This window comes from Callospermophilus lateralis, chromosome 11, assembly GCF_048772815.1.
Source record: "Callospermophilus lateralis isolate mCalLat2 chromosome 11, mCalLat2.hap1, whole genome shotgun sequence".
Lineage (NCBI taxonomy): Eukaryota > Metazoa > Chordata > Mammalia > Rodentia > Sciuridae > Callospermophilus > Callospermophilus lateralis.
This window is the reverse complement of record NC_135315.1, coordinates 62,386,288-62,410,040: the sequence shown is the minus strand read 5'-3', so window position 1 is coordinate 62,410,040 and position 23,753 is coordinate 62,386,288. Positions and strand designations below refer to the sequence as shown.

Genomic DNA, 23,753 nt, shown 5'->3' with positions numbered 1-23,753 from the left:
GCAAATGTCCCTCTGTCTGTCCAACATCTGTGTGTTCATTCATTCTCCATGGCCCTTCCTCCCCAGCTTAGATTCCACAGTTTCTCATTTCAGAACCCTCCTTTGGCAAGGAACTCCAAGCTCCTCTGTCCTGCTCAAGAACTGGGCACCTGGGCACCCCCTCCCAGCCCCCCAGGTGCCAACTGCCCAGACGCTGCACAGTAGCTCCTCCAAACCCCTCTGTTCCCACTCCTCCACTTGCTGTGGAGTCCTAGCTAGAAAACTCCTGCCTTCCCTGAAACACCCCGTGCTCATCTGTACGCGCTTCTCCCGCCATGAAGGAGGAGGCTGCCTCCCTGGGATCTCGCTCTCCACGGAGGGTTCATTCTCCTTCTCCCTCACCCTCAAGTCTCTCTGTGTCATGTCTCTCACTATCTTTTTGTCTCTCTCCCTCTCACCTTCTGTCCACTTGATTTGCCAGCTTATCTGTCCAGGTCAGGGCTTCTATGACAGAAAACCACCGGCCAGATGGTTTTAACAACAGAAAGTCATTTCTCACAGTTCTGAGACTAGATGGCTCAGGTAAGGCGCGGGCAGGGCAGTTGTCTCCTGAGGCCTGTCACCTTGGCTTCCAGTGGCTCCTTATCACTGCATCCTGAGGAAGGTTCTTAGGGGGCTTCCCCACCCTAAGGGCACCAGGAGCTGCTGAGTCACGCCTGAGTACCTCCTATCAGAGCCCCAGGTGTCTTCCCCGCTACACCTCTCTATTGTAGTTTAGCTTCCCCAGGCTAACCCCAGTGCCAATCTCTTCACCTCACCCCTGGGCACAGATTAACACATCATCCAAATGGCTCCTGGTGCCAGGCATTGCCGAGCAGGGACCATTTTTAATCCATCTCTTCTTACCCTCAGCAGGTTCAACCCAGCTGACTGTGGCCTCTTCCCTGGCCTCCTCGTTCCCCTCACCCAGGGTCCTCTCCTCACTCTGTCCCTCTCCTTGGCAGCCCTCACCCCTGCCTGCACCTCACCTAATCTGCTGAAAGTCTGTCCCTGCAACTTCCAGGCCTGAGAACAAACCATCTCCTGACTCACCCCTGCATGGTGCTGCCCTTGCCCTGAACTGCTGCCTCCCAGAACAGACTTGTGCTTCCACATAGTCATCCCCTCTGCCTCAGGGAACAGTTCTGCCCAAGTCAACCCCAATCCTGCCTGGCTGTACCCTTACCCCAACCCCTCCAGGCCAACCTGTTTTACCAGGTCCCAAATGTGTCTGCTATATTTTGTCACTTCTCTGTCCCAGCCAAGCCACTGGTCCCACGCCTTGCCTGTACTGTGCATCCCCTCCCAATCTTTCCACAGAGACCCTAGAACATTTTTCAAGACCATTTGATGAGAAGCAAAGGAAAGTCCCAGTTGCCAACTGTGTGGCCTCAGGCAACTTGCTAAACCTCTCTCTGCCTGCTTCCTCAACTGTAAAATGAGAAGAACCTTTCCCACCTCAGGAATTTGTAATGAGTGCTGGGTGGGCTGTGTGTGGCCTGCACTTCTGAATCCAGGCCCTGCAGGCCGCGACATGGACCCCATGGCTTCCTCTCTGTGGCTCTCTCAGCTGAGTCTCTAACATCTCTCATATCAAGCCCTTCATTGATAAAATAGGAAGAATTCCATTCTCACATATGTGAGAATTTAGTGATATATTCCAGGAAAGCCTTTAGCACTGAACCTGACACATAGCAAACACTTTGTAGTGTTAGTTATATTTTAATTACTTCCAAAATGCAAATTCTGCTAGGCTTCCCACTACTTCAGAGATTAGGGACCAAAGCCCTGTCCCAGCCTCCACAGCCTCATAGGGGCAGCCCCTGCCTGCCATCCTGACTACTTTACATTCTATACATCCCTCTTCATCTGCTCTTGGAGGAGAGGCTCAGAGACATGGCCTAGGCAACCTTCACTGGCATATCAGAGACAGCACTGGTTGTCTTTTGCACCTGTAGGAGACCAGCTGTGTCTCAGGCTTGTCCAGTGGCTCAGTAAGGGCCCTCTGCCTCCAAAACTGGAGTAGGCTCTGGAGTCAGCCCTGCAAAGCCCCTGCCTGTAGCCAGCACCCAGAGATTCTCCCCTCCTATGTGAGGGCCCAAGTACCAAGAGCTCAGCAGGCAGGTGGGCCCAGCCAGGAGAGCAGCTCTGGATCCTTCAAGTCTGGGATCCCCCTCCCTAGTCACATGGCCTTGAACAAATCACTCACTTTACCTCTTTGAGTCTGGGTTTCCTAATCTTTTTTTTTTCTTTCTTTTTTTTTTTTTTTATCCTTTCCTTTTTATTTTATCTTATTGGTACCAGGGATTGAACCTAGGGGTGCTTAACTATCAAACCACATCCCTAGCCCTTTTTATATATTTATTTTGTCTATGGCCTTCTTAAGTTGCTGAGGCTGGCTTTGAACTTATGATCCTTCTGCCTTAGTCTCCCAAATCACTGGGATTACAAGCCTGCACCACCATGCCAGGCTTGAGTTTCCTCATCTTGACAATGGAGATGATGATAGTTCCTGTCTCAAGGCCTGTTCAGTGAGTCCCATGAGATCACTGTGCTAATATACCTGGCCAGGGCTTTAGAGCCAAGAGGGCGGGGGGGGGGGGGCAGGGGGCATTGAGGGGTGTCATATCCGGGCTCAGAAAAAACAACTTCTTTGTCCTTGTTCTCCTTCAAGTGAGCAGTGGCCACAGCCCAGAGAGTGGTGGGAAAGCAAGCAGCTTGGAAGGAAGTGACAGAGAATGGCTGTCCCTCTATCCCTTCAAAATCCATACTGCAGAAAGCTGACTCCCTGCGTGCCCTTGCCCAGGAAGCTGCTTAGTCACTCCAGTTTCCATCCACTGTCCTGTCCCCTCTGGATGGTTACCTGAAGCAGGAGCCACCAGCCTCTGGCACCACCTCTCTCAATGGCTGGTACCCTAATGAGCTCTTGAGAGTCTCGGGGAAGAGCAGCAGGAACCAGAGGAGGAAGGTGAAGAGACGTGACAGTGAGCAGAGGAGGAGAGGCAGACAAGGACAGAGGAAGGTCTCCCTGCTCCTTGCCTGCATCCAGGAAGACCTCTTGTCAACCCTGAAGTCACAGTTGAGCAGGCTAAGGCTCTGAAGCCACTCCCTGGAGGCATGAAGGTGACTAGGGGCAGAACGAGGGCTACGACCTCACTGCTTAGCTGTCTCCCATGCTGCCTTTTAAGCAACTAAAGCATTAGCATTGGGGCCTAACGGCTAAAACCAAGTTCAGTAAATAGGCAGCCTGGAATTGATTAGAGTCTGTCATCAGCCATTCTGGATCCTGGATGTCCTGATCCATGGACAGAAGGAGGAGTGGGAGGAGGAAGAGAGATGAGGAGCGGGAGGAAGAGAAGATGAGAAGCAGGAGGAATTGAATCTTACCAGGGATTGAACCCACTGGCATTTAACCACTTAACCACATCCCCAGTCCTTTTTTTTTTTTTTTCTATTTTGAGACAGGTCTTGCTAAGTTGTTTAAGGCCTCCATAAGTTGCTGAGGCTGGCTTTGAATTTGTGATCCTCCTGCCTCAGGCCCCTGAGTGGATGGGATTACAGGCATGCACCACCGTACCCAGTTGTGAAGAAACAGTTCGGAGGCTTTGGACTCCAGAACTGTTATCCACCACATCCTAAGTTCTTCCCCATCTTCTTCTAACAATCCACAACTCCTACCTCCCTTTTTTGGTGCCAGGGTTGGAGTCCAGAGCCATGCACATGCTAAACATGGGTTTTACTACTAAGCCACACCCCAGCCCAGCTTCTGCCCCTTTTAGGGCAAATTTTCAAAATCAAGCCTAACTGGTCACCACCCAAGATGGTTGGCACATGGCCTTGGGTCAGATGTCCAAGCTGTCAGAGAGGGCAGGGGTCCCATGACTACAGCTACTCAGCTAGGAAAGGAACAGAGAAGAATGGATAGAACTAGTTAGGGACATCAACAAGGAGCCACCACAAAGCCCCTTCTACCTCCTGAGCTACCAAGCAGTTCCACTGAATCTTGCTTCTTCCTGATACAGTTTATCTTTCCCAGTCTACAGATAAGGAAAATATGGCCCAAAGAGGGCAAAGGGCTCTCCTGAGGTCACACAGCTCATCAGTGACAGGGCTGGGAAACAGGCCTAGTCATCTTCTATTTCTACTCCTCTGCCCTACTCCCTTCTCCATGGACTTTTGAGACACTCCACCTTTCACTGCTCTGTGAGGCAGCAGCCCAGCTCTCCCCAATGCATTATTCAACTGCTGAGAGCCAGCTAGCTCCCATTACGTTGACCGCTGCCCTGGGGCAGCTGCCTTGCCCACTCCTCTTCTTTCTTGCATAAGACCTGAAAGATCCAAGGTTCCCTTCCAGGGTGGCTTGGTGGGCTTTGACCACCCCCATCTTGGGCTAAGGAGATCTGGTTTCACTCTGGCTCAATGCAGGTGGGCTGGGTGGTCTAGGGCAGGTGGCATCCTTTCTTAGGGCTCAGAGACCCAAGCACTCTGCTTTGGTGATTTAGTCAGCTGAGGCACAGGGAGGCCTAACCTGGGTCAGCACGGTTGTTGCCATGGCAATTCCAAAGCCAGATGACCCCCCTCCCCCCAGCACGGGCCTCCCTAGGTTTCCCCTGTCCAGTAAACGACACCCACGCACTTTCCACTGCCGCTGGAGGGTGAAACCCAAGGCGTCTCTAGAGGAGATGAATTATGGATCCACCCTCCCCGAATGCTGGCCCATCCCTCCCCAAACCATCCGCCAGTCCCGGCTGCCCAGGGACAGAGGAGGCCGGGTGTCCAGCTGCCAGCAGGAAACCTAGCAGATCCTTGTGTCTCCAAACCCCTGAACCTGTGATACCCAGCCCCAGGCGTGGTAGGAGCAGGAAGCAACCATGGCAAAGGAGGAAGATGAGGAGAAGAAAGCCAAGAAAGGAAAGAAGGGCAAGAAGGCCCCGGAGCCGGAGAAGCCCAAACGGAGCCTTAAGGGGACCTCCCGTCTATTCATGGGCTTCCGAGATCGAACGCCCAAGATCTCCAAAAAGGGCCAGTTCCGGAGCGCATCAGCTTTCTTCTGGGGCCTCCACACTGGCCCCCAGAAGACCAAACGCAAGAAGAAGGCCCGCACGGTGCTCAAGTCCACGTCCAAGCTCATGACGCAGATGCGCATGGGCAAAAAGAAGCGGGCGATGAAGGGGAAGAAGCCCTCTTTCATGGTGATCCGCTTCCCCGGCCGTCGTGGGTACGGCCGTCTCCGGCCCCGGGCCCGGTCACTCAGCAAGGCATCCACGGCCATCAACTGGCTCACCAAGAAGTTCCTCCTCAAAAAGGCTGAAGAGTCCGGCAATGAGCAAGCCACGCTGGACGCCTGGTTGCAGCGCTCAGGCTCCCGCGTGGGCTCCCGCAAGCTGCCCTTCCCATCGGGCGCAGAGATCCTGCGGCCCGGGGGCCGGCTCCGCAGATTTCCGCGCAGCCACAGCATCTACTCATCTGGGGAGCCCGTGGGCTTCCTGCCCTTCGAGGATGAGGCTCCATTCCGGGGCTCGGGCTCCCGCAAGTCGCTGTATGGGCTCGAGGGCTTCCAGGACCTGGGCGAGTATTATGACTACCACCGCGAGGGCGACGACTACTATGACCAGCAATCGCTGTACCAATATGAGGAACAGGAGCCCTACCTGGCTGGCTACAGGCCCTACAGCCCAACCTGGCAGCCCTATGGCGAGCACTTCTACGGGTACCCGCCTGAGGACCCCTATGACTACTACCACCCTGACTACTATGGCGGCTCCTTCTACCCAGGGTACGGCTATGGCTATGATGACTATGAACCCCCCTACGCACCCCCATCTGGGTATTCATCTCCTTATAGCTACCATGATGGATTTGAGGATGAGGCCTACCCATATAGCCACTACCTAGATCCCTATGCACCTTATGACATGCCATACCCACCCTATGACCTTCCATACGAAACCCCATATGCTGCACCTTACTTTGATCCGTATGGGGTCCCCTACACCGTTCCCTATGCTGAAGACATCTATGGAGGTGGAGATGAGGCCATCTATGCCCCCGAAGTGCCCTATCTTTATCCAGAGGAGCCGTCCTTTGCCTACCCCTGGGTACCACCACCTATACTGTCACCCCACAATCCATATGCCCACCCCATGGATGACATCGTGGAGCTGGAGGAGCCAGAGGAAGCAGGTGGGGAGCGGCAGAGCACCTCCTTCCGCCTGCCCAGTGCAGCCTTCTTTGAGCAGCAAGGAATGGACAAGCCCGCCAAGTCCAAGCTGTCCCTCATCCGCAAGTTCCGCCTCTTCCCACGGCCACAGGTGAAGCTGTTTGGAAAGGAGAAGCTGGAGGTGCCCCTGCCCCCATCCCTGGACATTCCACTGGGAGATGCAGATGAAGAGGAGGAGGAGGAGGAGATACCCCCAGTGCCCACTGTGCCCTATGCCCACCCTTACTGGGGCTTCCTTACACCTCGCCAGCGCAACCTCCAACGGGCCCTGTCCGCCTTTGGTGCCCACCGCGGCCTGAGCTTCAGCCCTGATTTGGGTCGCCCGCCACCCCGCCCTGCCACCTCACTGGCACGTTTTCTCAAAAAGACGCTGTCAGAGAAGAAGCCCATTCCGCGGCTCAGGGGTAGCCAGAAGGCACGAGGGGCCAGCCCTGCAGTCCGGGAGGCGGCCTACAAACGCTTTGGCTACAAGCTGGCCGGCATGGACCCTGACCGGCCCAACACGCCCATCGTGCTGAGGAGGACCCAGCCACGGGCCCAAAACAACAACAATTCCCACCGCCCACCCTCACCGGCACCCATGCCCCGGATACTTTCCCACTGGAGCAAGCTCGTCTCCCCTCCAACTTCCCGGAGGCCCCCCAGCCCTGGCCCACCGCCTGCCCCACCCTTCTCCCCAACACTCTCAGGCCTGCCCCGGCCAGCCTCCCCCTATGGCTCCCTCCGGCGACACCCACCACCCTGGGCCGCCCCAGCTCACGTGCCCCTAGCACCCCAGGCAAACTGGTGGGCCTTTGTGGAGCCCCCTCCTATAAGCCGAGAGGTGCCCCCTGACCTGCTAGCCTTCCCTGTGCCCCGACCCTCGTTCAGGGGTTCCCGCCACAGAGGGTCAGCCTTTGGCTTTCCTGGGGCCTCCCCAGTGGCACCAAGAAGGCGGGCCTGGAGTCCCCTGCCCTCACCTCAGCCCTCCTTGAGGAATCTGCCAGGTCCCGGCTACCGCTCACCCTTGGGGCCCTTGTCCCCTCAGCTGTCTCTCCGTAGGGGCCCCTTCCAGCCACCCTTCCCACCTCCACCTCACCGGCCTGGATCTCTGCGGGAGCCCCCAAAGCCACGACAACGACAAGTCTCCGGGCGCCTGGGCCCACCCCATTCACCAGTGCTGGGTTCACCCCGACTACCCCCACTGCCCCCTCTGCTGGGCCATGGCCCCCGGCACCGGTCCCTCAACCTGCCTTCACGCCTCCCTCACTCATGGCGACGCCTCAGCGAGCCACCCACCCGGGTTGTAAAGCCACAGGTGCGCCGGCCGTTCCACCTGCCACCAAGGGCCAGGTCTTGGAGAGCTGCTGCAGGGTCCCAGGAGCACCAGGAGAGTCAGCATGAACCCGAGGACTCCGAGACGCCCTGGATAGTGCCCCCGCTGGACCCCAGCTGGGACATAGACGTGCCTCCCACCCAGCGCCCACCTTCGCCTTGGCCAGGAAGTGTGGGCAGCCTTCGCGGCTTTTCCAGGCCACCTCCTGTGCCTGAAAATCCCTTCCTGCAGCACGTGGGCCCGGTATCATCCGCTGCTGCCCAGCCTGAGGGCCCAGCCTCTAACGCAACCAGCATCTTCCTGGGCAGACACCATGACCCAGGACCTGGACAGCTCACCAAATCCGCTGGCCCTTGCCCTGAGAATCTTGAAGAAGCAGCCACCCCAGGAGAATCCCAGCCGTCAGCAGAGCCCAAGACCCTAACCCTAACACCTCCAAAGGATGCCCCCGCAGAGCACAAGGCATTACGGCTCAGCCTCTCATATCCACTGGCTATGTGTGACCAGACAAGGACTACAGGGCCACTATGGCACCGCTCGAGGACACTGCCCAGACCCCTGGCTCCCTTGGCCCCCACTGGGGCCCCAGGACCCCTGCCCAAGGAGGGTGAGCGACCCCAGCCTCCATCTGGGCGTTTTGCTGTGGTCTTACCTCAGGTGCGGAAACTGAGCTCCTTCCAGCAAGGTAGGCCTGCTGCCCTGCAGCCACCTGAACAACTGGCCCAGGACCCCCAGCATGGCCCAGAGCTCCGAGCCTGTGGTCTGCGCTGGTCCCGCCTCTGGCTGCCAGCAGATGCCTGCCGGCACTGGCCACGAGTACAGGCCCAACCCCAGTCCCACCGCCTGGGCCTTGGAGCTGCTTGCCTGTCTCTCAGGGGCCCCTGGAAAGAAAATGGCTCTCAAAACTGTCAGAACAAGGTATGGAGTAAAGCCAAAGGGAGGGCATGGTAGTTCTGGCCTGGGAAGTGGGACAGGAAGTGACCGAGGGAGGCAGCCAGAGTCCAGTGCGACCTTGGCAAGCTGCTGCCTGCTTGAGCCTCTTGGTCTCTCCATCTGCCAGATGGGGAGAGAAGCCTGGGCCTCCCAGAGCCTCTGCAGAGTGAAACAAGGGGAGGCCCAACACAGGCAGGCACAGCGTAGAGATGCAGGACACTGTTCCTTGGTGGCTTTTGGGACGGGAGCTTTTCCTGTCAATTTCTGCCTGGGACTTGGGTGTCCCTGTCTTGGCTCAATGTGAATGGCACATCTGGCTCCCAGCCATTCCTCAGAGGTTTGGGCCAAGCTGGGTGCAAAACTGCAGGACCCAGTTCTACCCCCATGGCCACGCACATGTCTTTCCACCTCCCACTGACCCTCCTGTCCCCCAGATTGGAGTCATCTTTCTCCTTGGGGCTCCTGTTGTCCTTTGATGGTCCCCTGGGCTGCAGGATTCTGGACTAAGAGAAGGTGGGGACTCAGGACACAAACTTCTAGCCTTCTTATTATAGAGGCCACATGGTAAATAGGTGGATAGGGAGATGAGCCAGGAGACTATCTGGGCCCAGGGTAGGGGTGCTGAGCAGACAGCCTCTCTGAAGAGTACCCGGCCTGAGTTTGGCTACCAAACTCATGGCAGAACACGAGCCCGAAGCTGGGTGGCCCTCAGGAGGGTGGGTGGTCACTGGAGCCTCCCCCGGGACAGGATAGGCGGGGCAAGCAGGGACAGCAGGTGCTTCTCGGCCTCTGCAGACGGTGCCTAGTGGAGCGGGCAGCCAGCTGGGTCAGGCAATGGCAACGGGGGCAGCCTGGCTGCTGGGGGGGCCCTGGCCCCGGCGACGGGTTCCCCGTACCGTGTGGGCTGCAGCGTTGCGGGAGCGAGGCACAGGGCGCCTGGGGGTGAGGGGCAAGGATGCCTGGGCCCTCCTCACCCTGGAATACGTGAGTGACTGAATTATTCAGGGTCTGTGACTGCTGGCGAGCACATGGGCAGATGGGTGGGCTGGAGGCCAGGGCTGAAAGGGTGATACTGTGCCCTACTTAGCAGCCCAGCAGTGGTCACGCAGCACACAGAGCCCGTCCTGGTGTTCTCTTTCCTCACCTGCCCAGGGACGGGTACAACTGGGATCAGAAAGGCAGAGTATGCGCACGTGTTCGCTCGCAGTTCTGCGGAGCCTTGCAGTCCTGTGACATGTGTGGGCATCTGTGCAGCCAATGGAGGAAAGCAAGTGTATGCGGAGGTCTGAGCAGATGTGGCATCCATGGGGGCTGGGTTATTTGCTTACTCTTGGCATGTGTGCACCTTCACATAAACAGAGATCCTGCAGCCCAAATGTGGTACTGGGACTTTCATTCTCAAGACCCCAAGGTTGGTGGGAGGCTGGCTGGGTGGCAGGAGGATTGAGAGTTCAAAGCCAGACTTGGCAACTTAGCAAGGCCCTAAGCAACTCAGTGAGACATTAGGGATGTGGTTCAGTGGTTAAGTGCCCCTGGATTTGATCCCCAGTGACAAAAATAAAAAATAAAAACAAAAACAAAAAAACCCCAAAACCCAAGGTTGGGGGGGGGCTGGGGTTGGGGCTTAGTAGTAGCGCCCTTGCCTGGCATGTGTGAGGCACTGGGTTCGATTCTCAGCACCGCATAGAAATAAATAAAATAAAAGCCCTTCAACACCTAAAAAAAAATATTTATTAAAAAAATAAAATAAAAGACCCAAGGTTGGGAACTGTCCCAGTGATCCACCTACATGTTCATGACAAGTGGATGTTGAGAACCGGTCCCTGCGTGTGTGGTGGGTGCCCCCAGCTGAACTCCTCCGCATCCCACAAGACCACAGGTGCTCATGGGAGACATGACAGATGCAAAGACCACTGTGTTTGAATTACACAGGATGGGTGCAGGGATATGATCCTGAGACAGTCCCCATCTTGGCTGTCCCAGAGGCTCCCTGCCTCAGGACGCTGCATCAGGATACATGACCATGAAGTTGTCACACAAGTCAACACACAGGGTCTGCCAGCGAGAAGGGTGCTGGCACTGAGAGGGCTGAGTTTGGGAGGGGAATAGGAGAGTGTGGGTGTGTTTGTGTGCATGGACGTGTATATGCTCACTCCGTGGGGCAGGACACTTGGAGCTCACAGGAGCACTAGCGGGAGGAACACCGAGGTCAAGCACATATCCCTGTGTTGCACACAGGTTCCCTGAGCCACTGCATTTGATGGCAAGGAGTCTTCAGGAGCCCCTGGCCAGGCCCTGAGATTCCCTCTCTGACAGTGTGAGCAGGTGCAAGGTCTGTCCAAGCCAGGGCACCCACGGGACGCCCTATAACCTGCCGACCCCATCCCCTCTCTTTCTCACAGATGCACTCCATCCGAAACCTGCCTTCCGTGCGGTCCAACGAGCAGCGCAGGGAGGACGGAGTGGAGGACATGACCCAGCTAGAGTGAGTGGGCAGGGCCAGTTAGGGGTTACTGTGGGGTCCCCACACTCTCAGCCAGAGTGCCTGATATCTCTCTCCCAGGACATTTTCAGAGCCTCTGTTTCCCCATCTGCAATGAAGTGTCCGCAAAGACCAATGGGTGCACTGACTTTGTAGCTCTGTGAAGTCAGACAGGCCTCAGTTCAAATCCCAGCCCCATCACTTAACAGCTCGGGGCGGCCCTTGGGCAAGTCGCTCAGTCTCTCATCCACAGGAGTGGGGTTGGGATGGCAGTCATGAGAGCGGTGATGTGTTGGGGGGTGCCTGATGCATGGATTAAATCATAATGTTATTATTTAATCACAGGAATTCAGTCCTCCTGGCTGCTGCCTTAGAGTGACTCCCAAACCCCCGAGATGCAGACGATTAGCAATACCCATTGAATTGAGGCACAGCAAAGTGAAGTGCCTTTCCCTGGGTCTCAAAGCTGGTTAATGTCAGAGACAGGACTTGAACTCAGGCCTGCCTGACCAGGACTGGGTGGGGAGGGGGCCCTTGCCAGTTCGGGTCCCAGGAACACTGACAGCTTTTCTCCATGTCTCCTTCTAGAGACCTCCAGGAAACCACGGTGCTGTCCAATCTCAAGACCCGATTTGAACGGAACCTCATCTACGTAAGTCCTGGGGCTGGGGCTGCCCCAGGTCCCCAGTTGGGCAGGCAGATGCCTTCTGGGGACCAGGTGGGAAGGACAGGTGTCTCCTGTTGGACTTGTGACCTCTGGTTTCAGCTCTGGGGTTCCAGAGAATGCTAGAAGCCGGAATTCTAAAATCGGAAGTCCTAAAATGGTATTAAAAGAGTGAACCCCTGGAGCAGAGGCCTGGAGATAGGGAATCCAGAAACTGGGGACCCCCTACCCCAGTGGATCCAGGGACCCGATGGATCAAGCCTCCAAAGTTCTGGAATCTCTAAACCTGGATCCCAGAGGTTGACCAGAGAACTGAAACCACAGGGCAGAAAGGCAGGACACCCAGAGGGCTCTGGCCACCTCAGATCCCTCCCCATTCCTTAGTATGAAGCAGAACCTCCTGAAGCCTGGTGGGACCATGAAGTGGGCAGTGGTCAACACGGCCACCCTAGGGGGATGAGTGGCTGTAGGGCTTGGCTCACTCCATGCTCCTCAGCCTAAGCCTGTGTAGTGTGCCTGAGCTTCCAGTATTAAAACAGACCATTAGAGGTTTCTAGATGGCAATACTAAACCCAGGCAACAAGACATCTGCTCAACTGGAAAGGGGTCCCAGGCTCCCAGAGTGGTGGAGGGACGGCCCCAGAGGGCCACAAGGAGCCATGGCACTGAGGCCAACATCTGTCAGCAGACGTACATCGGCAGCATCCTGGTTTCAGTGAACCCATACCGGATGTTCGGGATCTACGGTCCAGACCAGGTGCAGCAGTACCACGGGCGGGCCCTGGGAGAGAATCCTCCGTGAGTGTCTGCAGGACCGGGGGAGAGGGGCTGTCCTGGGATTGCAAGTCACTGGCCTCCCCTCAACCCTGGGTGGTGGCTCACAGGATTGGACAGGCCACCTGCTCAGCTCACAGTCTCTCCCCAGGCCTGGCCACGGTCCTCTCTGGAAGCCACTGAGGCTCAGGATGGGGGGTGGGTGCATTTCCCCCCAGTGGGTAAAGGATGGATAGAATTGACGGCTTGCCTGGACAGAGATGCCCCCACCCACCCAACCCCTGGGAAATTTGGAAATGTGGAGGCACCTCTTTGAGATTTGTGGACACCTAGTGGCCTGTCTCCCCAGGCACCTCTTTGCGATTGCAAATCTCGCCTTCGCCAAAATGCTTGATGCCAAACAGAACCAGTGCATAATCATCAGGTGAGCTGGGCTGTAATCACACAGGGGACCGATGGGGGGGACTCCAAGCAACAGGTCTGCATCCAGCCCGATCTGCTGTAGGACCTGGGAAGATCAGTAGCCCCCTCTGAGCTGGCTTCTGTCCATATCCCCTTCTTCCCTGTGGGATGGGGAAGGACCCAGAGGAAGCAACAAACTATTGCAATTGCTCTGCTCCTTTGCCTGGTCAGTGGAGAGAGCGGCTCTGGCAAAACTGAGGCGACCAAGCTGATTCTGCGCTACCTGGCCGCCATGAACCAGAAACGGGAAGTCATGCAGCAGGTGAGTCTGTCTGTTCATCGCTTGGTGGTCTGTCTTCCTGGCCTCCTCAGCTGAGCACTCCTTGCTGAGCATGCCCGAGTGCTCCCCAAGAGGCAAGGCTCCTCACCCTACTTGGGCCATGGGGAGGCTGAGTTCCAGAGGCATTGGGGCCATTTCGAGGGCTGCTGGGAGGAGGAGGCCCTGAGAAGGGAAAGTTCCCTGCCACACCACACTTCTGTGTTTCCATGGCAACTGGAGGTTGGGGCAGCCTGGGTCAGAGTAGAGGCTGCACGGTGGCCTGGCCTCACCTTCCTGTGAGGTTCCATGGCCACCATTTTCTCCCATCCAGAAGCTGTTCAGACCCCAGTGGTGAAGAAACAGGACAGGTTCAAGTGTAGGGATGGGCATGGGGTCAGGGAGGCAGTAGATACCAGGGAGTGGGTGTCAGACTCTGGGCATGGGCCTGTGTCATGTTAGAGTCTTTTTTTTTTTTTAATATTTATTTTTTAGTTTTAGGTGGACACAATATTTTTATTTTACATTTATGTGATGCTGAGAATCGAACCCAGTGCCTCATGCATGCTAGGCGAGTGCTCTACCACTGAGCCAAAACTCCAGCCCCATGTTAGAGTCTTACTTACCAGGAAAATGCTGTTCTCTGAACCTGAGAATCTAAGAAGCTCATCCATTCCCTCCATAAAGGTTTATAGAGGACCTACTGTGTGCTAGGTGCTGGGGAGGAGGCAGAAGCAACTCAGACAAATGTTCACATGCTCATGTGAATTTCATTCTAGTAGAGGGAAAGAAAAAATAGAACATATATATACATATATGTATGAATATATATAAATTACGTACATGTGTAAGGGCAGCGTGTTGGGGAAAAAAAAAAACAGTAAGGAAGAGGGTGCGGAGTGCTAGGGGTTGTCATTGTGAGCATGGTGGTAACAGAGGAGCCCTGAACATGTCTGGGGGAAGAGTGTAGAGGTCACAGGAGGAGCGTGTACAAGGGCCCAGAGATCCGTGCTCAAGGGACAGCAAATCACCAGCTTAGAGTATAGGTGAGGGAGGAAAGGGGCTTGAGCCCAGCAGGTGACAATGGGGTGGTGTGGGAGGCTGGGTCCAGGTGCAGGTAAAAGCCAGTCCGCCACTTGGAGAAGGACCTGAGAGAGGGAGATAGTGTGAGAGTGGCCCCAGGTGTCTGGCCTGGACCCAGGCAGGACCAAGGCAGTTGGTCTGCACTGGAGCAGGTTTGCCAAGAACAAGTGCTCACTGGGGCATCCTCAGAGAGAAGGTGGGAATTTGGGGCTCAGGAGAAGATGTCTGGCCCAGCAGCTCAGACTCCAGCACCACAGTCTCTCAGACTTCCCCTGACTCTGGAGCTCACCCAGGTTTGCAGGTGACCACAGTGTCCCAGCCCATGGCAGCATGATCTCAGCAGGGGGATCTTGGGGCAGCGTATTGGAGCTCCTCAGTCCTCAGTGGCGAGTGGGTGGACCCAGGCTGTGCAGTCCAGCCTGGCTCCACCCACTCAGATGCATGCCTTGGCCTCCCACCCAGCCTGGGTCTCCTGGCGGACAAATCGGATCATCTCTTTGTTTCAGGCAGGGTTTCCAAAGCCTCTTTGGGTCAGACTTCTAGGAGAGCAGGCTAGGTGGGCCAGGCACCATGCCAGGTGTGTGATCATGCCACAGCCTCTCGCAGCCCTGGGAAATAGGTACAACTGTGTCCATTTGCACAAGAGAAAACGGAGGCCTGGGAGGGGAATGGACTTACCAGTGTCCCAAAGCAAGGTGGTAGAGGAGCTGGGATTTGCAGTCCTTGGCAGAGAGCTACAGGGAAGATAAATGGGGGGATGGGACCTGCCTGGGTCTGGGAGTTTCTATGCTGGGCACCTGACTGGGTCTGGGAGTTTCTATGCTGGGCACCCGGAACATGCCTGCCAGCTGTGGGACTACAGGGCTCTTTTCCCAGCTGTGGCTCTGCCCTGCTCACATCACCCAGATCTAGGTCAGTTTTATGCATGGCTATATTCTGAGTCTTAAGCAATGTCCTTATTTTGGCTCCACCCCAAATAATAATGGGCATCATCCCCAATCTCTGTCCCATTGGTCAGCAAGAGGATGCCATAATACCACATTCACACCTCCAAACATTTCGGAAGAAGTCTCAGGGCTCCTTCTTATTGGAACGGTTTTGGTCATGTGTCCTCACTGGACCCAATCATGTAGCCTGGGCAGTGCTGTGCCCAGATCGGCCAGGGTTTGGACCACATAGTCTTCATCCCTCCAATATTCACTCCCTCTAGCTGAGCCCACTCCCTAGGCTGGGCTGGGCACACAGAGAATTGGAGAATCTTCTGATATTTCCCAGGGACTCCTACACTTAGAGATAATGTAAAGCAATGCTCAGCTGGACTTTGACTCACTGAGGACGTCCCTGACCCTCTCTGGAACTCAGTCTGCTCTTCCATACAATGGGCACAGCAGGTCCTGGACTAAACAGCACAGGGGATCTGGCAAACCCCCACCACCAAGACGACAAGTGTTATTTTCTGTGGTGACTCAGCTTTCTCTGCTTCTTCTCTAAGAATTCTTCCTGAGGAAGCAACTTAGCCAAAGAAAATGCCATATAAATGCCCTGAATATGGGTTTGTCATAGTGCTATTGGGGATGCCACTCTCAGGGACTCTGGAGTTCCTGGACACATCACATAATACTCAGTTCCCTAATCTGCAAAATAGCAGTGACATTAGTACCAACTTTTTTTTTTTTTCCAGGAGTTGGGGGAGGCTGGTACTGGTGATTGAACTCAGGGGTGCTTAACCACTGAGCAACATCCCCAGCCCTTTCTATTTTTTTATATTGAGACAGGATCTTGTGTCTCACTAAGTTGCTTGGGGCCTCCCTAAGTTGCTGAGGCTATCTTTGAATTTGTGATCCTCCTGCCTCAGCCTCCAGAGCTTCTGGGGTTATAGGCATGTGCCACCACCTCCAGCTCAGCAGATTTTTTTTGAAGTCCCAGTGTCTACAAAGGACATGCATCAGTCTTACGCAAACACTGGGACTCCTCCTGGGCTGGGGATATAGCTCAGTGGTAGAGTGCTTGCCTTACATGCACAAGGCCCTAGGTTCAATCCCCAGTACCACCAAAACAAAACCCAAAAACAAACAAACACTGGGACTCAAGTGCACAAGTAAGCCAGGTGAGGTGGTGTATGACTGTAATCCCAGCAGCTCAGGAGGCTGAGGCAGGAGGATCGCAAATTCAAAGCCAGCCTCAGCAAGAGCGAGGCATTAAACAACTCAGTGAGACCCTGTCTCTAAATAGAATACAAAAAAGGGCTGGGGGTGTGGCTCAGTGGTTGAATGTCCCTGAGTTCAACCCCCATACCCCTCCCCCTGCAAAAAAAAAAAAAAGTGCACAAGTAGATTCCTGTCTGATCTATATCTGGAGAGAGATGATACCCAGGAAAACAGGCAATGACATGAGGGCTGGGGGCAGAGGTGGCCAGTTCTGTTAGTGACCAGCTTCTGTTTTTGTCCCTTGTTCCCTCCATCACCGGTATTCCTGAAGATCAAGGTACTTGGAGTGTGTGTGTGTGTGTGTGTACGCTCCTGCATGGACAATAGGCAGAACGGGCAGGAAGAGCATTCAAAGGCCTATCCTGAGCTGGGCTGGGGGACTGGTCAGGGGCTGCAGTGCAAGGGCCCTGGGAATGGAGGAGGGTAGCCCAGGGCTTGCCTGTGGGAGTCGACTGCGTGGAGCTGGTGGCACTGGGGAGACCCTGGGATCCTGTAAGAACTCCACCTCTGGTGGCCCCTTACAGAGCAGGGTGCCTGGGGAGGCCTGTGCCTGGTTGTCCCCAGTCATGCCCCTCACCCAGACCCCCAAGACAGTGGCCCACCCGCCCTGTTCCCACCTCTTCTCCCTGGGCTCAGATCCTGGAGGCAACACCCCTCCTGGAGTCCTTCGGCAATGCCAAAACCGTCAGGAATGATAACTCCAGCCGCTTCGGGAAGTTCGTGGAGATCTTTCTAGAAGGGTGAGTGGGACCATTGTGGGGCTAGTGAAGGCCTTGCAGTACCCTCCGCGTCCCACAGCAGCCCCCCACTTCCCGACTTACCCACCACTGTTCCCCTCCCTCCTTGCTCCTGCCCTGGGAGCTGACTGTGCTCCCCACCCCAGGGGCGTGATCTCTGGTGCCATAACCTCTCAGTACCTGCTCGAGAAATCCAGGATTGTGTTTCAGGTGAGCCAGCCCTTCCCACACCTGTGGGTCCTCGGAAGTGCTGAGTAGATACGGGGTTAATTATCACAAGTGGCGTATGGGTTGTATGGGTGTACTGTGAGACAGTGACCATTTCACCTTTGTGACCCAGCCCTCTAGTCGTGGGCTCCAAGCTGCCCCAGAGCACAAAGCATTCTCTTGCCTCAGGGCCTTTGCACCTACTGTTTCCCTCCCAGGAGTACCCAATCCCAAAATGCCTGCTAGGCCAAACCCCTCACCAACTCCAACTCTTCCTGCAGTTCTCCCTTCTCAGTGAAGTTACCCACTTAAAACCGCAGCCCTAGGCTGGAGATGTAGTTCAGGGGTAGAGAGCTTGCCTAGCATTCATGGGGACCTGGTCCCACCCTCCGGTACTGCAAAAATAAAAAGGAATAAAACTTCAGTCTCTCTCCACCTCATCAAAACTCTCACTCCCTGTAATGCTTTATTTCTCTCCATAGTGCTTTTCACCATCGGACATGTTTTATATATATATTTTAAAATTATTATTATTATTAGTTTTAGTTTTAGTTTTCGGTGGACACAACATCTTTATTTTATTTTATGTGGTGCTGAGGATCGAACCCAGTGCCCCGCGCATGCCAGGCGAGCATGCTACTGTTTGAGCCACATCCCCAGCCCTATTTTAAAATTATTATTATTTTTTTAGTTGTAGGTGGACACAATACCTTTATTTTATTTATTTATATGTGGTGCTGAGGATTGAACCCAGGGCCTCACACATGCTAGGCGGGTGCTGTACCGCCGAGCCCCAGCCCCAGCCCATGTTTTATATTTTAAACAGTGATTTGCTGAGTGTCTGTCTCCCCTGCTAGCAGCTGGGCTTCTTGAGGTCAGGGGATTCTGTTGCTTTGTTCTCCGCTGTGTGCCTAGGGCCTAGTACAGGGCCTGGGTCATAGGAAGCGCCCAGCCAGATTGGCTGAGTGGACCATCAGAATGCACCACGACTGCACGTCTGGGTTAGAAACACACGTGCAGGCTCAGGTGGCCAGTGCACACAGGGAAGATGGGCTGTCTTTTTATTTCTCCCAACAACAACAAAAAAATCCCATGGCCACTCATATCAAGGCTTCCCCCCCACCCCCAGCTGGTGCCAGGCTGGGGTCTCGCTCGTCAGAGGTGCCCCACCCAGGACCTTGTGTGTGTTAGTGGGCATGCCTGGGCCTGTCTGTGTGGGGGTCACCCAAGTGGCAGACTCCCTCCTCTGCATCCATTTGCCCCACTCTGCAGGCCAAAAATGAGAGGAATTACCACATTTTCTACGAGCTGCTGGCTGGACTGCCTGCCCAGCTGCGGCAGGCCTTCAGCCTACAGGAGGCGGAGACCTACTACTACCTGAACCAGGTGAGCACCAGCAGGCTCCCCGCAGCCCCCAGGCCTGATCCTCCCACCCCATCACTCCAGGCTGGACCAATGGTGTCCTAATGGCCGGCGAAAGTAATGGAGGTTTGGGGAGCACGAGTTTGGATTCAAGGGAGCTCATCACGTCCAGGAGGATGGGAATCTTCAGGAACAAAGCAGGGGAAGGAAAAAAACCTACCTTCCTCTGAATTTTTCTGGAGCCTAGAACAACTAACCAGCCTGGGGCTACAATATGGCCCTCTCTGTGCCTCAGTTTCCTCACCTGGGAATGGGGACAGCATCATGTGACAGTGTGGAAATAGAGTGAGATTTTTAGATACGGAAATTCATGCATGTCCCGAATTTAGCATTGGCCTGCGGCCCATGCTCCATAGACATGGGCCACTAAGTTTTAATCGTCATTATCAGTGGCTGCAGCAAAGGTTAACAGGGGACCAGTCCTCACTATGCACCACACCTAAAGTCTATGAAGCCCACCCTGAGCCATCTCAGAGCTTTCTGGGCCTTGAGAGTAGAATGACCGCTTGAGGGGCCAGCTCAGGCTACACTTCCCATCAGGGCAGGGTGGGGACTTTGAGGGCTCCCGGTGCCCACCCAAGGCCCCTGACCTCCAGCCTGTGCCCTGGCTCAGGGCGGGAACTGTGAGATCACTGGCAAGAGTGATGCAGATGACTTCCGCCGGCTCCTAGCTGCCATGGAGGTGTTAGGCTTCAGCGGTGAAGACCAGGACAGCATCTTCCGCATCCTGGCCTCCATCCTGCACCTGGGCAACGTCTACTTTGAGAAATATGAGGTAAGGGGACATCGTGGCCGTCTATTCAGAGACCTGAGAGCTTCTATATTTCCGTTCCAGGTTACACTGTATACACATTTGTGTTCTTTTATTTATTTATTTATTCTCGGCTTTTGGGTTGTTCTTTTTTATTTTTCTTGATCTATAAGGGCTCTTTACATATGATAAGGGAGTCAGCCCTTTGTTTCTGTTATTAATTACAAATATATAAACTGCAATTGGAATTACAGTTTTAATTAGTATTTTTATTTTGTTCACAAGTGTTTGAGTATTTTTGTGTGGTTTTCTACGTCTTGTAGATCATTTTTTTGTTTTGTTTTGTTTTGCAGGAATCTGCAAGCCAAATTTTTTTTTAATATTTATTTTTTAGTTATAGGTAGACACAATATCTTTATTTTATTTTTATGTGGTGCTGAGGATCAAACCCAGTGCCTCACGCATGCAAGGCAAGCGCTCAACCACTAAGCCATAATCCCAGCCCCAAAATTATTTTTAAAATATTTTAGGCAGGGGCTGGGGATGTGGCTCAAGCGGTAGCACACTTGCCTGGCATGTGTGCGGCCCGGGTTCAATCCTCAGCACCACATACAAACAAAGATGTTGTGTCCGCTGAAAACTAAAAAATAAATATTAAAATTTTCTCTCTCTCTCTCTCTCTCTCTCTCAAAAAAAAAATAAATAAATAAAATACATGAAGTTCTTTAAAAAATATTTTAGGCAGTTCATCTATCAATTTTTTCTTGCATAAATGTTGGACTTTTTTATCATTTTAGAAGACACCTCTCTAAAACTATAACAACTTTCTCCCATAATTTTTTTTTTTGGTGCCAGGGATTGAGAACTCATGGGTGTTTTATTACCACTGAGTGACATTCCCAGCCCCTTTTATTTTTTATTTTGAGAAAAGGCCTTTCTAAGTTACTTAGGGTAAGTTGCTGAGGTTGGTCTCGAACTTGTGGTCCTCCTTCCTCAGCCTCCCACCACCACACCCATCTCCCATAATTTTTTAAAAGAACTTTCATGGTTTCATAGATTTTTGAAATTAAAAAAAAAAATTCAGATATTTGATTCAAAAATTTATCCTGGTAAGGTTTGAGGTAGGAATCCAATTAACTTGTCTTCCAGATAATTACTCAATTATCCCCTCATTTGAAAAATAGATATTTATCATATCCTAAATTACCATGCACACTTATATCTAATCCCAGACTTTCTAATGGACTTCATTAATCTATTTATGTACCATTTGCCTATGACCACGCTCAATGTTTTTCCCTGTGGTGCTGGGGACGAACCCAGCATGCTAGGCGAGTGCTCTGCCACCCAGTTATATCCCTAGCCTGACACACTATTTTAATTAGTGTGTAAGGGTCTGGCAAAGCGTCGAAGGGAGAGACCACAAGAGACCAGCTCCATGCAATTGGCAGAAGGGGTTTTATTGATTCAGCATGCTGAGGCTCCAGGCTCACTCAGGAAGATAGAGCAGCCCAGAGCCCAGAGCAGAGGTCAGGCAGAGCTTAAGTACACTTTTTGGAGAGGGCGGGGGGCTTTGCATACATCAGAACAAATCATCATGAGGCACGGGAAAATTGAACAACAACTCAGACCTGATTAGTACATTCATTGGCGGGAACAGATTGGACAGGGGTTATTGGTCACTTCTAAGCGGGGTGCACATTTAAACTGATTGGTTTTAGGTCCTGCAATGTCTACGTGCCAGCTTCACAGAACCCCAGGTTATTAGACAACCAGAGGAGTCAGTGAGAATATTTACTGGGCAGTTCGGGTATTGTCCTAACAGCTACAGAGATTACAGGTTCCGGGGGTAGCAGAGGAATTGTAACAATACTTGGTCTTTTATTTTTTAACCCAAGCCCTGCAGTTTAGAAACTTCACAATGTCCGGTCTTTTACACTTTAACTCTGGCTCTGCGGCTTAGAATCAGCTTAAAAATTTTACCCTTACAAGTGCAGCTCTAATGTTTTTACTATACTGTATAGCCTCTTTCGCTCTTTCCTTTTTTTCAGAATCTTCCTGGCAATTCTAGGTTGTTTCCATTTTTTTGTTTTGTTTGTTTGCAGTACTGGGGATTGAAACCGGGGGCGTGCTATGTTCGAACTAAGCCCCCAATCCTTTTTATTCTTTATTATTTTTAATCTTTTATTTATGTATTTGGTACCAGGGACTGAAACCTGTATTTATTTTATTTATGTATTTGGTACCAGGGACTGAAACTCAGTGGTAACACTGAGTCACACCCCTCGCCCTTTTCATTTTTTATTTTGAGACAGGGCCTTGAGAAATTGCTGAGGGTCTTGCTGAGTTGCTGAGGCTGGCCTTGAACTTGTGATCCTCCTGCCTCAGCCTCCCAAGTCACTGGGATGTAGGTGCACCCTCACGCCTGCAGTTTCCGTCTTTCATATAAATGTTAAACTCGGTTTGTCTAGTCCGCAACATGCTGCCCTTGGTGTTTTGCATAGACGGATGCTCAGGAGGTGGCCTCAGTGGTAAGCGCCCGGGAGATCCAGGCCGTGGCTGAACTGCTGCAGATCTCCCCAGAGGGCCTACAGAAGGCCATCACCTTCAAAGTGACCGTGAGTCTGTAGGCACTGGAGACTCTAAGAAAGCCTCCCCCCCAGCTCCTGTCTCCCCCATTACAATAGCAGCCTCTCCCCCAGTGCCTGTCTCCCTTACTAGAACAGCAGCCTCCCCCACCCCAGCCTTGCCAGGCAGAGGGAGGGGGCAACCTGCCCTCTGGTCAGCTTCATGCCAGAGGCCAATCCCACCATCTCTCTAGCCTCCCTTCCCCAGCCCTTTAATCCCTGGTGGGAGCAGGGGCTTCCTGGAGGTAGTGACCAGCCGACTGTCACTCAAAGGTCCTGTCCCTCCCCAGGAGACAATGCGAGAGAAGATCTTCACCCCTCTGACCGTAGAGAGCGCCGTGGATGCCAGGTGAGGCCGCGTCCCTCCCTGCCTGGGCCCGGAGACCCCCAACACCCCATCCCTGTGCCCACCAACCCAGTGCCTCCTCTGCCCCAGGGACGCCATTGCCAAGGTCTTGTATGCCCTGCTGTTTGGTTGGCTCATCGCCAGGGTCAATGCGCTGGTGTCCCCGCAGCAGGACACCCTGTCCATCGCCATCCTGGATATCTATGGCTTCGAGGTAGGATGGTGTGAATGGGTGAGGAACAGGGGACACAGGCAAGGCCTCATCTCCCTCAGGCGTCCCTGGTTGGTCCCCTGAACACAGAGGCCCCTGCCCATCCGGCTGGATAGGGACTCCAGAAAGGCCCAGACCAGAACTTTGCCCTGGGGAAGCTTCTCAGTGATGCTCAGTGGGGGGCAGACTTTGACAGGCCCATGTGATCAGAGCCATAAGGTACCAGGCACTTCACTCATTCACTTCACCATTACAATACCCCGGTGAGGCAGGTATTTCCCATTTTGCAGACGGGGAAACTGAGGCATGAGGTGAATGCTCCAAGTCACACAACTCGAAAGTGGCAGCACCACGATTCAAACCCAGGCAGAGGGCTCTGTGGCCGGGGCTTTTAGCCTCTACCTAGGCTGTAGGACCTATATAGTTCCAGGCGCTATCCCGAGGGTGGCGGAGCCATACGGGGTTCTGAGCAGTGAGCTTTTTGAAGTTTCAGCCCTGACAGGCAGGGAGAACCCTGGGCCTGGGCTGTGGAGGTGGGGATGGCTGGGTTGCTGGCCAAGGAGGGGCCAACCCAGCCTCCCCATTTCCCCGGCAGGACCTGAGTTTCAACAGCTTTGAGCAACTGTGTATTAATTATGCTAACGAGAACCTTCAGTACCTCTTCAACAAGATCGTCTTTCAGGAAGAGCAGGTGGGTGTGGGGTGGGGTGCATCAGCTCTCCTGTTTCCTTCCATCCTCGCTGGCCAATGGGCCTCCATGGAGACTGGTTCTTTTTCTTGAAGGGCAATTCCAAGGTTGTCAGGAGACAGTGGAGGGAAAGGCCTTCTAAGCTGAGGGGAAATGCTGGGGTGCTGAGTGCAGAGAGGAGTCCTCTCGGGGCTTCCTATCCCCTGCTGGGCTATTCCAAGTAGAGGGAACAGCAGGGCCCTGAGATGGTTCATGTTGCACTATTAGGGGGTGAGCTCCCTGTTTCAGGAGGTATGCAAGCAGAGGTGTCCCAGCCATCCTCCTTCAGACAAATGTAGCCCAGAGAGTAG

The 23,753-nt window shown here is 53.8% G+C and overlaps 1 protein-coding gene and 1 non-coding gene across 2 annotated transcripts in view; both read left to right on the top strand.

The window, feature by feature from the left end:
* The first annotated feature begins 4,889 nt into the window (after nt 1-4,889).
* Myo15a (myosin XVA) overlaps nt 4,890-23,753 on the top strand; it is a 56,242-nt gene continuing 37,378 nt past the window's right edge. Inside the window, exons 1-15 of the mRNA XM_076870183.1 lie at nt 4,890-8,471; nt 10,889-10,971; nt 11,557-11,620; nt 12,321-12,430; nt 12,756-12,830; nt 13,040-13,130; nt 16,686-16,691; nt 17,051-17,154; nt 17,298-17,361; nt 18,631-18,744; nt 19,394-19,555; nt 22,036-22,149; nt 22,449-22,507; nt 22,595-22,718; nt 23,311-23,406. Of these exons, the coding sequence (XP_076726298.1) occupies nt 4,890-8,471; nt 10,889-10,971; nt 11,557-11,620; nt 12,321-12,430; nt 12,756-12,830; nt 13,040-13,130; nt 16,686-16,691; nt 17,051-17,154; nt 17,298-17,361; nt 18,631-18,744; nt 19,394-19,555; nt 22,036-22,149; nt 22,449-22,507; nt 22,595-22,718; nt 23,311-23,406 (4,848 nt within the window). The remainder of the gene's footprint in view (nt 8,472-10,888; nt 10,972-11,556; nt 11,621-12,320; nt 12,431-12,755; nt 12,831-13,039; nt 13,131-16,685; nt 16,692-17,050; nt 17,155-17,297; nt 17,362-18,630; nt 18,745-19,393; nt 19,556-22,035; nt 22,150-22,448; nt 22,508-22,594; nt 22,719-23,310; nt 23,407-23,753) is intronic.
* Nucleotides 16,189-16,260, top strand: Trnav-uac (transfer RNA valine (anticodon UAC)). Its single transcript has one exon. It is a non-coding gene; the product is annotated as a tRNA-Val (tRNA).